This window comes from Poecilia reticulata, chromosome 9 (assembly GCF_904066995.2).
Source record: "Poecilia reticulata chromosome 9, P_reticulata-male-v2, whole genome shotgun sequence".
Lineage (NCBI taxonomy): Eukaryota > Metazoa > Chordata > Actinopteri > Cyprinodontiformes > Poeciliidae > Poecilia > Poecilia reticulata.
This window is the reverse complement of record NC_088838.1, coordinates 18551827-18565502: the sequence shown is the minus strand read 5'-3', so window position 1 is coordinate 18565502 and position 13676 is coordinate 18551827. Positions and strand designations below refer to the sequence as shown.

General features: G+C 38.6%; 1 protein-coding gene across 4 annotated transcripts in view; it reads right to left on the bottom strand.

Annotated features, from left to right (window-relative positions):
* Positions 1-13676, bottom strand: part of osbp2b (oxysterol binding protein 2b) — a 47352-nt gene that overhangs the window by 32491 nt on the left and 1185 nt on the right. For all 4 annotated transcript variants that reach the window (XM_081610662.1, XM_081610663.1, XM_008418633.3 and 1 more), the window contains exon 2: positions 5533-5741. In XM_081610662.1, the coding sequence (XP_081466788.1) occupies positions 5533-5741 (209 nt within the window). The remainder of the gene's footprint in view (positions 1-5532; positions 5742-13676) is intronic.

Sequence of the window (13676 nt, the reverse complement as noted above, 5' to 3'; positions counted from 1 at the left end):
AACCCCAGGAAGACAAGAGTAAAGGCAGAAAAGGAGGAAAGTGAAAAAATATCTCCACAAGAGAAGAAAGATTGACGTAGCTTTAAGTTCGAGAGAGATAGAGGCTCATCAGGAACATAGAGTTTAATTAGTTTCAATCGATTACAACATGTATTTTAAGCAAAACTAAAACAGACAACGTAAACAACTAGAGAAGAATCGAAGAACTGCCTGATGCGTGGAGACATTCAAATGTCGATTTGACTGAGTGACTGCATAGTTAGCATCACCCGAGTACAAAGCTTTTCTGATCAATGAATGCACAACACCTAAGAGATACGAGTTTGTGCCATTTACCCTCCTCAGTGGAGAAATTGTTACTGTAGGAATGAGATTTAGAGTCGGCTATTTTAGTATCAGTAAGGAATTGAAATTTAAAATTTAAATTAAAAAAAATATTTTCCTATGGAGGCAAGCCAGCTATTCATTTTGGCTGCAAGACGCGAGAGGGTCAGATGACGATCATTTCACTTCTTCGCCATTTTGCCACACTTTATAACGCTTTCATACCAGAGCTCTTCTGGTCTGCTTTATTTGGGACGGTGTGAACAATCAGATTAACTATTGTGCATCAAAAAATGCAGTTGTCTGTTCACATGGAAGTGAACCCTGGTGCTGTTACATTACTGCTCTACAAACACAGTAAAACATCAAAATCTCCCATCTGCCGTCATTTTCTGTACAGCTGCTTTCAGTTCATAAATATAGAGCAACATTGCTTGTTTTCTTGTTTTTAAAAACCTGCTTGAAATAAATAAACCAACATGCTAGAATGCTTGCTGCCTTGCCAGCAGTTCATACTGAGCAATTTACCCTAAGTTAGCAGATGTTCTAACAGCATGACATTGTCCAGGCTCTTTCGTCCGCTTTCAAAATGGCACTGTGAAACTGACGCTTTATCAAACTGGTAAGGAGTGAATTTATCTGGAGTTTTCCCTGGCTGATAACAGGAAGTCTAAATGTACTAATGCAAAGTTGATTTGTGTTATTAATAGGAGTTGGAATCTTTTGAAAAAGCTGCTGAATTAGAATAATGACAGTCTTTCAAAAACAATGCAATGCGAGAACCAGACTGTGATAATATCACAATAAACTTAATAATATACAGTAGTTGTCTGGATGAGCAAATCATGGTTTTCACATACATCCACGGGAAATTATGTCGATAAAGAAAGAAAGGCAAAGTGTGGTTGAAAAGCACTGGCCAAAAAATCAGGCAAAAGAGAAATGTCACCATCGTCATGATAATTGGCAGGACGACTTCTTGGAGAGCTATTAACGATCTCCGTTTGGCTTCCTTTATGTTTGTTATGTTACAAGACTGAGTCTCACTCTGAGCTCTTTGTCTCCGTCTCACCGTTATTAAGAACAGGAGCTGAGGTAGCAAATTGTGCAATGCCAGCACACAATTTTTGTTCCAACAAAAACAAGGGCAAGCCATTGAGTACACAGCAGCAGTACAACTAATTGAAGAAGCTGATAAGAAGCACACCATCTGTCATTTCATAACATCCTCTCAGGGGCTCCAAAAGTAGCCCAGCACAGCACAGCAAGCTCCCCAAGCCAAAAGCATTGTAAAGCAGCTGCAGGTCTATTTAGCTTAGGCAAATATTGAACTAAAAAAAAAATTTATATAGGAACATTTTTCAAAAAGAAACCTACTAATTTTCATCAAAGTGTTGTTGTGAAAACTGCAATAAATAAAGTTATCAAACTGACAAAAGAGGACAGAACCAACTGATGGAAAAACAATAAATACTACACATTTCATTTAGCCATTAGTCTCATATTTTTAGTTAAGTGGAAATATAAAAAAAATGTAGGTCTAAATTTAATATGATGTGTGTTTTGAAAAGTTCACTTTATAGATTTGCCATTTAAATTACACTGAATCTATCATCTTCACACATAATCCACTGAAAACATTTAAAATACAATTAGACAAGCGAACAGAAACATCTATTCAGCTTTTTACAGTTTCAGGTATACACAAATGCTCAAAGCTACTCACATTTAATAGCTTAACGCAGAGAAAAACTGTGCACTTACTTGAGAGAGATTTCCCCCAAAGACTTCTGATGAAAATATAAATATTTTATGCAAAACAGGAGAGTTTGACAAAAAAATAAGAGAAAGTCAAAGAAATGAACACGGACAGATGCAAAACAGAGCAAACGGCTTACTGAGAGAGAAGGGGGAAAAGGAGGCGGGAAAAACCAGACAGCGAGTGTGAGAGGGCGGTGGGAAGGGAGAGGAAAAGTGGATATGTGGAAGGATGGGAAAAAAAAAAAAGTCAGGACAAAGAGGGAGGGGTAAGGAGGCTGTGGCGATATGATAAATGAAGTGTGCTCAAATGAGATGCTAATAAGTTCTCTTCTCACATTGTGCGCTGATACTTCTACAGTTTCAGCACCATGGACAGTTCATTATGTTTAACAGCAAAAGGTGAATCCGAATAGATTTAGGGGAAAAAAACTGAAGGAAAATAATAAATCACTGTCAAAACCTGGAAATATTTCAAACGGCACTTAACTTGATAAAGTAAGCAGCGTTAGTCTAGAGTAAAAGCAAAAAAAAAAGGTCACCACACTGCCATGCTGACCATACAATGAAGCCATCAAGCTGGACACACTGCGCTCAGCTTATTTCACATCATATCTTGCCTCAGCTCTGCTGTATATTTCTGAAATTAGTCCGAGATGGAGACCCTTCTTCGAAGAATCAACCAATTTCTATATTTTACCATAAAAACAGCCATTTCTAAAACCTCCTCTGTTAGTATAAAAATATGTCAACTGAGGCTATGGATGTATTTAATTGTGTCAAGCAGGCTTACAAATTCAAGCCACTAGTGGAACAAGTTATTTCAAGGACTGTGATCCCACTTCACATGCAGGCGCAAAAACATGGCACACAGAGGAGGTCAAGTCAAAGTGAGGGGAAACACTGCCCCCTGCTGAGCTGAAGCTTTATGGTTTAGAGAATGTTACAATGAGCGAGTACATGGATCAAACTATTCCTAATTATGCAGAAGTTAATGACAAACATACAGACAGCATCTTTTCTAACAAAATAAGATAACTGCCTAATCAACAAATCAAATGCCAAGTGCATCAGAAATATTGAATACAACTGTGGGATGTAAGGGATTGGAAATTGCAGCACATCATAAGGCATAACACAGCTGAAACATTCAAAAATACCACATGATGGCAATGGAACAACAATCCTTGTAAAGGATATCAATGTCTACCTTTAGCTCCCTCCTGACATCTATCCGCAGTTTACACTCTGCTCACCTGAGGAAATCGATATGAGCTCTTTGTTCCGAAAACAGAGAAGCAACGGTGGGTTAATGAATGCTGACATTCTGGTGCTGATCCATGTCCAACACCACAAACAAAGAAAAAGATGGTCCGACAGAGTCTGAACACACACTTGTTTAGTAATTCATTTTGGTGTTAAGGCAGTACTTCAGTGGTTTTCTGTGTAGACGCTCTCCACAGACACTACGTATTCTGTGTAAGCAGCGAAACAAAAGGAAGTAAGGAAAAACACAAAGACCCTTGAACAATCTTTCCTCACCGACTCCCACCCCATGCAGCGCAACTGCAAAAGTATTCACACCCCTCAAACGTTTCCACATATGCATTGTTATATCCAAAAACTTTACGCAGAAGACCAACACAACGCGGCATAGAAGACGAAAATTACATGGTTTTCAACATTTATTTATTTATTTATTTTACATATTAAGATAATCTTCTTATTCTACTAGAAACATACATTTATCAGGCAGCAAGAAAGAAGACAGAGAGAAAACTTCTGTTTGGTAGCACAAATCAACTTCATGAATGTTTATACCTACACGGCTGGAAGAAAAACATTTTTAAAGACGCTACTAACGAGCTCAAAAGACAAAAGTAACTAAGCATTTTAAAATAAGAAAATACCATTAACAATACCAGCCATTTACTTCTTTTTTTTTTACTCTGATTAAAACTTTCCTTGTAATAAGTGCTTCATTTCAAACTGTAGCTAACTACCTTATTTGGGCGTTCCTGATCATAATGTCAGTGACAGATGCTCTGACAACCAAATGGTATCCTTGGTTTAAGCATATTTGATGTTAATTATTATTTAATTGAGCTTGATATGTGACTTTCCATTGTAACCGACTTTAGTTAATTAACTACTTGCACAGTGACATACCAGAGAAAACCATCCTGTGACAAATATCATTAAAATAAGCCAAGTGAACTGTTAAACTACCCAAAACCAACACATAAATCTATAATGATGCACTAAATGAACTCAGTCAATCAATAGCCCAACCTTTTTTGAATATACCAGCATTCCTCTGCAGCATACGTGGGTGAGCTTAAAAAGCACTCACATTCTTGTTCAGTCTATATTTAGTGATCTGACTTTCACACAGAGGCCAGAAGAATATATAGTCTGCCTCACTTTCTGCAGAACCTTTTTACTGTAGACTAAAGCCGACTCAGAGTTGATGCTGTGTGGTAAAGTGAGAGAAAACAAAAACACCCAGACTTTTCCCACAGCCTTTAACCAAAGAACTTCCAGCCTAAACAACAATAGGTCCTCTTGGAAAGGAGATTGACTGAATAGAAGCTCAGTTCTCCCAGTGGCATTAGCATACTCCAGTTTGTTTTTCCAGTTTGGTTGTGGAGTCACAGCTGCCCTCTTCTGGCTCACAACGGAACACGAACAACATTAAGCAAAACAGGCACAGTAAAAATGAGAGCTGGATTGAAAACCAAACAGCAGAGGACATGGCTGATTGTAGAAGGTAAATGAAATGTATCCATATGTGCCCAGCAATAATATTCATGCAACCAACATTTCTATGTGCATACTTCAAAGCTCAAACTTGGCAGGAGGAGCTTCTGTAAGCACTGTTTTTCAGATGAAGCCATAATATTGATGAATACATTTGTTGTATATTGTGCAACCCTACGCTGAACTGAATTTAGGTCTGGGCTTTGACTAAACCATTTTAACACAAAAATATGCATTAATTCAAACCAATCTGCTGATGCTCTGGCTGGATGTTTAGGCAAGAAAGTCCAGGATTCGAGTCCCGGCGTGGGGCTTGTATGTTCCCTCTATCTATGCACAGAATCTCTCTGGGTACTCCAGCTTCTTCTCAATATTGAATACTCAAATTTTCCCTCAGCTATTAGTGTGTGTCTGTATGGTTTTCTGTCCTGTGTGTCTCTGTGTTGCCCTAAGATGGACTAGCGACCTGTTCCCTGATCTCTGGAGGTAGGCACCACCCTGCAAGGACGAGCAGGTGTAGAAAATGGATGGATGGATTACAAAAGGCTCTGGAAGCTGATCTAACCTAATGTGTTCATAGTTCAAACATACCTGTACAGACACACTTGTATTTTCAAGTGTTTATGTGGGAGGGAAAAAAAAATCAGTGTTGACTTGAATCTAAAACTGAATCCTAACAGCTGTTCTTACCAGACTGATCATTCATCATGCGGATGGCTTTAGCTTTAGCCAACTCCAGCGCGGTAACCCATCTCTGCCTCTCTACTTCAGTGCTCGCCTTCAGGTGGTATGTGCGACCGCCGCTGCTCAACACAATGTTGCAGGCGTCCTCTGTGTCGATGTGTGCTGTGGCCAAATTTATAGTTCCTCGACATGTGTGGGCCATCTCTGCCTGTGTCCTAAAAAAAAAAAAGATTAACAAAGGGTAGGAGATAAATCAAAAACATACAACATAGATTGGCACACTGGTCATGAGAATGAATGAGGAGAGAACAGAATTTCAATTTCAGTCCATCCATCCAAAAAGGCTGCAGCTGGCATTCCTACTGCTACAAGCAGGGCATGAGGAAGCAACTGAAGGCAAAGCGACAGTAAAATTCTGAGTCGCTTCACTGAAGTAGAAGGGAGTGAGAAATATGGAAACGCACTCCTTATGTATAGTAAACTTGCATCAGTTTATTTTAAACAACTTTTATTGTCATTTGCGCCGGCTCTCCCTCCTGCTGGTGAGCTGTGGGTATCTGGATATCCTCAAGACACCAACTGTGTGCAGTCAGAAGGGCTTTCAGGACTGCATAACAAGGCCATTGTGCAACTTCAGGCCTCTTTACTGAAAACAACTGAACAATTAATAAAAATCCAGACAAAGAGAGAACAGAGCATGAGAGGAAGTTAAAACAAGTGATCTGTAGCAGAGAGGCAGAATCATAGCAGACCGATAAAAAAAAGAGATCAGAACAAAGTAATCAATAGCAACGCCAATTGTTTGCACACACTGCAGCAAAACTGATATTTTACCACTGAGACGGACCATCATATTTCTTGGAAAGAACATTCTCGGATCTTAAATTGCAGCCCTCTTTTGTAAATTAACAACATAAACATGAAAGTGCTAGAACTAACCGGTACTCGAATCTACAAATAATTCACTGCAGGAACAGTTATAACCAGATTCTGTGAACATACTTGATGTTAAACTCTATCTAAAAGCACCAGCAGGTCTAAATGAGATGGAAAAATGCCACGGCCTTATTCTTATTTTACGATGTTCTGAGGCAATGTGGAATTGAGTCCTGTGGCCTGGCTAATCAAAATTTGCAACAGTATATGGTTATTAAAGCCTCATAAGGAAAGAGACCATCTGGCTTGTTATCAACACACAGTTATTTAAAAAAAAAAAAAAACGGCAGCATCTGTGATGGTATGAAGATGGATTCATCCACATGGCAAATGAGATCTGCACATCTGCGACATCAAAAGAGGAACAGAAAAGACATGAACATTTCCCTTTTGTTAATAAATTAATTACGATCTGTGAAATTATCAAAATTTCTCAGAGGTCTCAGTAAGCAACTCGACAGACAGTGGAAACATCCTTTTTTTCTATCTGAAAACAAAGTGTTAGATCACGAGGCTGCTTAGTCTCCCCATAACCAAATCACCAAATGTCAAAATGAGCAGATTTCATTTTGACATTTCATTTTGACTTAATGATATGATTATCATCAAGTAATGATATGACTGGTTTTAACTGTTAAAACTGCATTTGTTTATTTATTTAATCTTTAACCAAATGAAATCTTATTGTGGCACATGTATTGTGTTAAAACCCTTTTTTTGCCATCTTTGTACAGAATTTCCACTCCAATTATATTAATATTACACTTACTTTAGTTTTTTGTGTATTCTTTTTTTATGTAAATAAACTACAAATTGTGATTATTTTTGGCAGTTTTTTTTAAAATTATTATTCATAGATAAAAAAAGAAGAATTGTCTGGCCAATTTCTGCTCAAGAAAATACATGTTTCCTCCTTTGTACGTATATTTTTCTTTGTTCTAAATCCCCCAAAATACAAACAAAAGTAAAATTGATTATTTAATTAACAAAATACATTTATACAGTACATAGAGCTGAAGCAGTTATACATACTATAAAAATCCCTCTATTACCACCACTGTCGTAAAAAACAAATCACACTCAAATGACTTCCACATGAGTTTATTTTTATTCATTTTCTTCAAATTCAAATATTTTGCCTTTTGGTCATGTTCACAGAAAAACAATGTATTGATTATATTAAAATCAATAAATTCAATTTAAAACCAACCTAGTAAATCAACATGGAGTCTTTTGCAGCAACTGATAGTGAACCTGGTTCTGACGGATGTTTCTACCTGTTAAAAGGAAGTTATTCCTCTCCACTATCACCATGTGCTTGCTCTGGAAGAGGGATCCCTGCAATGACTCAATGCAACTGGCTCAGTTCCAATAGACAGACATCTTCTAACCAGTTCATCTGACCAAGAGACACCACTTGTTTCAGGATTGTAATTTGGACTAATTTGTTCTAGGTGTAATTTCATCTTAATGGGACAATATGACTAGATTGCATTGCTATGAACTGGATTGGTCGGCACCAAATTGAGTTCCTCTTAACTGCATATGAATAAGACCTGTTAGTGCCCTGAAATGGTCATTGTATTAGTTTGGTGAACTGATACTGAATTGAACCAAATACAGATGTTGCTGCACAAATTATTGTTTTTAGATCAGGAATCAAGAAGGTTGAGAAACAAAAAGGCATGAGCCAAATGCTCACATAGGTTTTCAGGTTCATACGCCTTTTAAAGCATGCAGTCATGCCATCAGACTCTTTGAGTTCTCTTTCTCACAAGAAAAACGTCAATCTCCCTAATAAGGTAGCCGCTGCCTCACTGAGTCAAAGGTTTAGAGTGTATTTATAAATTCTGCCAGGCAGCGGCTTCCCTAAAGTCAAGTCTTGTTATCATGCCAAGCGAGAACAAGCGCTTCAGTGTACCATTCCTCTGCTGGCACTTGGTGCACATCGGTTCTGCAGACAAACACTGCACTGGGGCCATGCGAAGCAGAACGGAGAGCGGGCCGGGCACGGATCCTCAACAGTCCAGTTTGCGGTTTTGCCCGGCCGAGCTCAGCTGTAAAGTTCTGCACGTTAAGTGGGTCAGAGACGGAATGTGCTGCTGATGAGTAAGATGAGACGCATGCTGATCGCTGCTGCCCTGTGGGGAGGCCGGGCCATGCAAAGGCCATGAAACTACACAGTCAACGAAAAAAGCTGGGAAACAGAGATAAGGACCACAGGGGCGCTAAGGCACTAGTAGGATGAGGAAAGGGAGGAGACAGACAAAGTAGAGCTCAGGGGCAAGAGGGGGGAGTTCCAGCATGATGTGCTGCATCAGGAGAGCATCGATGTGCTTTACCTGTCCATCCCCTGTGCACACATCCTCATAAAACATAAATCCACCGATCTGGAGCATGTAATGACAGAACAAAAACCAGTGAACAACACAGGACACACGGCCATGAGCATGAAAACACAGACGAGGAGAGAAACTGTGACCAAGTACCTGAAGTGTGAAACCATAGATCAGTTTTATTGTGGCTGTAGGCTACAATTTCACAAGACTTGGACGAAAATGTCAAAGAACCACTTTATAACATGCTGAAAGTAGAAAACAAATATGAAACTTAGAAAAAAAGAGCAGTGATGCTCCACTTTGGACAGCTGTGATGCTATGAGCTGCAGAAAAACTGAACCAATGACAAGTTAAGTGTCTTCTTGTCACCTCTCTGCTGCCACATAGAAACACTAAAGCCACACAGACAGGAACCCAAACAGAGACACTTTAGCATGCACACTCTGTCGCCTGGTGCTAAAAGCAATGAATAGCCCATTAACAAGATTAGATCACAGCAGCAATGCTGCTTGCTCCAGTCACTCAGGATAAAACGCCTGTCCGACAGACAGGATTCAGGACAAGATCGAACCTACAGCTGGGCCCGAGGTCTCCTTGCTCAACACTCTTACTCCTCCGCCCCCCTGCATCCCGAGTGAGCAAACAGTAACACCATAACCCGACTCTCTAAAAAGGGCCCAGGCAGCAGTGAACACCTGGTGAGCACTTAAACTGATACGATCTGGTTTCCCTCCAGGTACTGGAGCAAAACGGAGACAGACCAGACTGCTATGAAAGACAAAACCAGGTGGTGTGATACTGCAGCTCCAGTAGCACCCAAAGTTTTAATGTCCTGTAATCCTCCCGAATTCAGAGCTGGATTTACATTAAAAGGCTAATAATTGTGCAAAGAGTATTAAATCTGGGAGCAAAGTCACTTAAGAAATTAAATAAAATGAAGATGTTCCAGGAAAGAAGAAGATCTTGTCATATGTCTTCTTCAGCACAACGAGGCTCTTAATGTGATTTGAGCTAAAAGGAGTCATGACACAAAGCTGATGTGGAGGAAAGAATGACCAGGCTTGCGGTTTTTGAAGCCAAAGTAATGGAGCAGTCAATACCGAACGCGATTCAAAATCGCTGTTCAACTCATTACACTTTAGCTTGCTCAACTGCTGAGTGTGTCAGCCCATTCATAGACTCAAAGCATTGATTGGAGCCACAGGTTAAAGAGCCAAGCCAGAGCTTTGAGAAAAAAACAAAAAAACAAAACAGGCTGCAGGAGATAAAGTGATTTCTTAAGGCACTGACAGAATTTCAAAAGGTGTGTAACTTCCTATTAAGTTATTAGAAATCTTTAAAATAAGACAAATACCAAACACTGTCAACCATACAAATTATGCGTAAAACTTTACCAACACGAGTACACAACATGGTGGTGGCAGCATCATCCTGGGACATGCTGTACTTCGGCAGGGACTGGGAAGACGGTCCTTCCAACAGGACAACAACCCTAAACATACAGCTGGAGCTACAATGCAAAAGTGTAAATTGAAGTATGGTTATGTGCTAGAATGGTCCAGTCAAAGACCAGATCTAAATCCAACAGTGAGTCTGTGGCAACTGGCAAGCCAGAGGTTAAATGATGTTCTCTATCCCATCTGACAGAGCTCGAGGTATTTGCAAAGATTTTAGTTCCCAGTTATGTGAGCTGGCACAGACAAAACCTGAAAACTTGCAGCTGTAATTTTTAGCAAAAAGAAATCTATAGTAATTCGCATTTGAGTGTTAAAAAAGTGAATACCATATGTTAAATTTTTCAATTCATTAAAAGGTTTTTAAAAATGTGTCATTAACTTGCCACTTCACAGTTATACAATATTTTATGTTTGGCTATTGCATAAAATACATTGAAACATGAAAAAGTTGATCAGATATGAAAACCTGTGTGAATACTTTAGACTTCTTAGTTTATCTTCTAGTTATCTGAGGAGTTTTTTAACTAGTAACAAGCTCAAACTGTAGACTGATGCTAAAAACCAATTATGAAGCTAAAAAATCTCAGGTTTGGGTGGTTTCACATAAACAATTTTCTCCTTTTCAGTTTTGCTCCTCTATCATGAATCTTGCTCGATTAATAAACTGAGAGCATCCTGGCTGCTTTCTACTGAAGGTCTTTTACACAACCAAACCTTGTGTTTTTGAACAAGGGCAGCTATTGCAAAATAAAACATCTCAAAAATTAAAAGTTGCATCTCTATTTTATCCAAAATTTTCCCTTTCTCTTAGTCTCATAAAATGACACAGTGAGCAGAAAAAAAAGAGTACATGTGGGACGCAACACATTTGTGACATGTATGGCATACGATGAAAGAACATTAATTAGCATGTTGTCACATTTGTCTCTGCTCCTTTTTACTCCAGTGACAGACAGGGAGAGGAGGCTCACAGAGAGACAAACAAAGCCCAGAGTCAGACACCCCCTCAATGCGGCCGTTCCAGGAAGACATCGGCAGAGGGAACAACTTGTACGCCTCAGCGCATCTGTGCTCAGACGTTGACAGGTTAGCTTTCCTTCAGAGGGGGCAGTCACCTTATAACATAATGGACTATTAATGCAGAGCGAGGCAACAGGTGTCTTTCACTTTGCCGCAACTACAGGCAGGAGACTTTGGTTGTGCAACTGCTCCACCAAATAACATGTTGATGACAACAAAAAGGCAGGTGGCAATACTTGGAATGGAATCAGATGAAGAGGGTTTAAATGGGTAGCTGCAAGAACAATAGGTAGACAGTGTTTCTTGTTTAACAGAATGATACTATAAAACACCATAAATAACTACACCACCTGACTTTTGAAGAGAAAACTTATTCTGGATTTTCTCTTCAAAAACCTCTGGGGACCTTGGCGATGTTAATTCATTGCCAAGGTCCCAGCACAACTGCCAGTTTTTAGAGATTTCCATTTCAAAGCTCCCCAGTCACAGCTTTAACCAACAGACCAAGGTTTCCTCCACTGAGCTGCTTCTTCCTTCTGCTGGGAATCATTTAACTAGGGAACTAGATGAGGCAGGACAACAACTGTTGCAGATAATGTTTCTCATTCTCTGTGGATCTAAATGTTTATTTTATCAGAGTCATATATTTCATATGATTTAAACCTGTGGCTAGTAATTAAAGTGCACCTCAGTTGTAAAATCTATAAGTGTTACAATGCTTTAGGACAAACAACAGGGCGAGATGCAACCTAGTGGTACAATGTAGATAAAAATCAAGTATCAAGCATAAGTCAAAAGTTAGCACATTTAAGACTTTGACAGCTGTGCTGTCTCTAATGTTGATTCACTACACTCGCCAGAGAGAGTCACAGGTGTGTCTCTAGTATAGGTGATGTTAGGCAAGAGGAAGCAGCTGTTAGAATGGGGTGAAGGCAGAATGATGATTAGCAGCAGCATAAAGTCATGTATCTTATTACATTGAGACAACGAAGCAGCCACTCAGTTAAGTGAGGCGACGCAATAAATGAACGAAACCTTAAAAGTAACATGACTCTATAAATATAAATAAATCAATCAAGCTTTTTACTAGCCGACACCATTTTCTAGTTAGTATGAAAGTCTGACCTGGATAACATTGAATAAATACACTTGAATCAATATTTTTTTCAAATTCAACTGAGGTGGATGAAGTCATTTTAAACAACTACTTAAATAAACCACCGTCACTCATTAATACTTATGCAAGAGCACAAGACGTTTTGTTTTATCATGATCAAAGATCATTTATTTAAAGCAAAAAAAGGCAACAATTAAGTTAAAATAATGTTTACTACAACTATGACATTATTATGCCGCTATTTTTAGTTTGATACATAAACTCTAAATGCATGCAAAATTCTGCAGTGCTTTGTATACTATGCAAAGTATCTTACCTTTAGTTTAAGCTATTCTGATTCTAATAGAGATACAAAATATGCAGCTGAATATAAGTGTGCACATCAGGTAAGGAGGACTGCACTTTGCTTTGCTAGTCTCCAAAGTATCAAACTGTGGTCACTCCAGCACTTTCTCTGGCATCTCATTATAATGATATTTGTTTTTGTTATACCTTGACACCAAGGTGTAACAACCAGAACCCACCTGATGCCTATGTGGCAAAACATTTTAATGTTCACTAAAACGTTTTTACTAACTTCTGCCTTCTTGGCAGTCTTGTTTTCATCTAAAAGGATGTTCTAGGTGACTCATATTTGTTATGTTTCAGTTTGATCTCTTTCTATGTACTTTTTATTTGTCAACAAGCAAACTTTTGTTTTTTTTATTTCAGTTTAATTAAATCTGGCAGGGAGAATTCAAATAAATCTGATCCTTTTTATTTAAATAAGCTAGCTTAAGAAACAAAAAGGACAATTTTGCAGTCAATTCTAAGTTGCTGACAAATGCAGTTAATGCAGCCTAACTGCAAGAAAGTCATATTTCAAACAGGACCAGAGTAGCTTTTCTCAGCAGGCTGACTAAAGGTGTACAGCAACAGGTGGGAAAGGGAAGCATCTCTTTATCTTTTTTTGTTTGTTGTTATATTTTGATTCCAATGAGAAACTATTAGCTTCTAACTTGTTAGTTCTGGTGCCTTCTCAGCCAGATCTCACTTTAAAAAGCTTTTAATCTCAATGGACTTCTTGGTTGAATGAAGGATAAATACAAAAACATTTTGTAAAGCTGAGCTTTTAAAATATTATCTTGGATTTGTTTTAAATTATCTTTATAATGTATTTTTTGTCTTTTGAGCTGCATATTAATATTTATCTCTGTCTAGACTGAAATCATATCAGTCTTGTTTCAGTTTTATCTCTGCCCCACGTTTATTTAAGAAGCAACACATCTACTTCCTAAATTG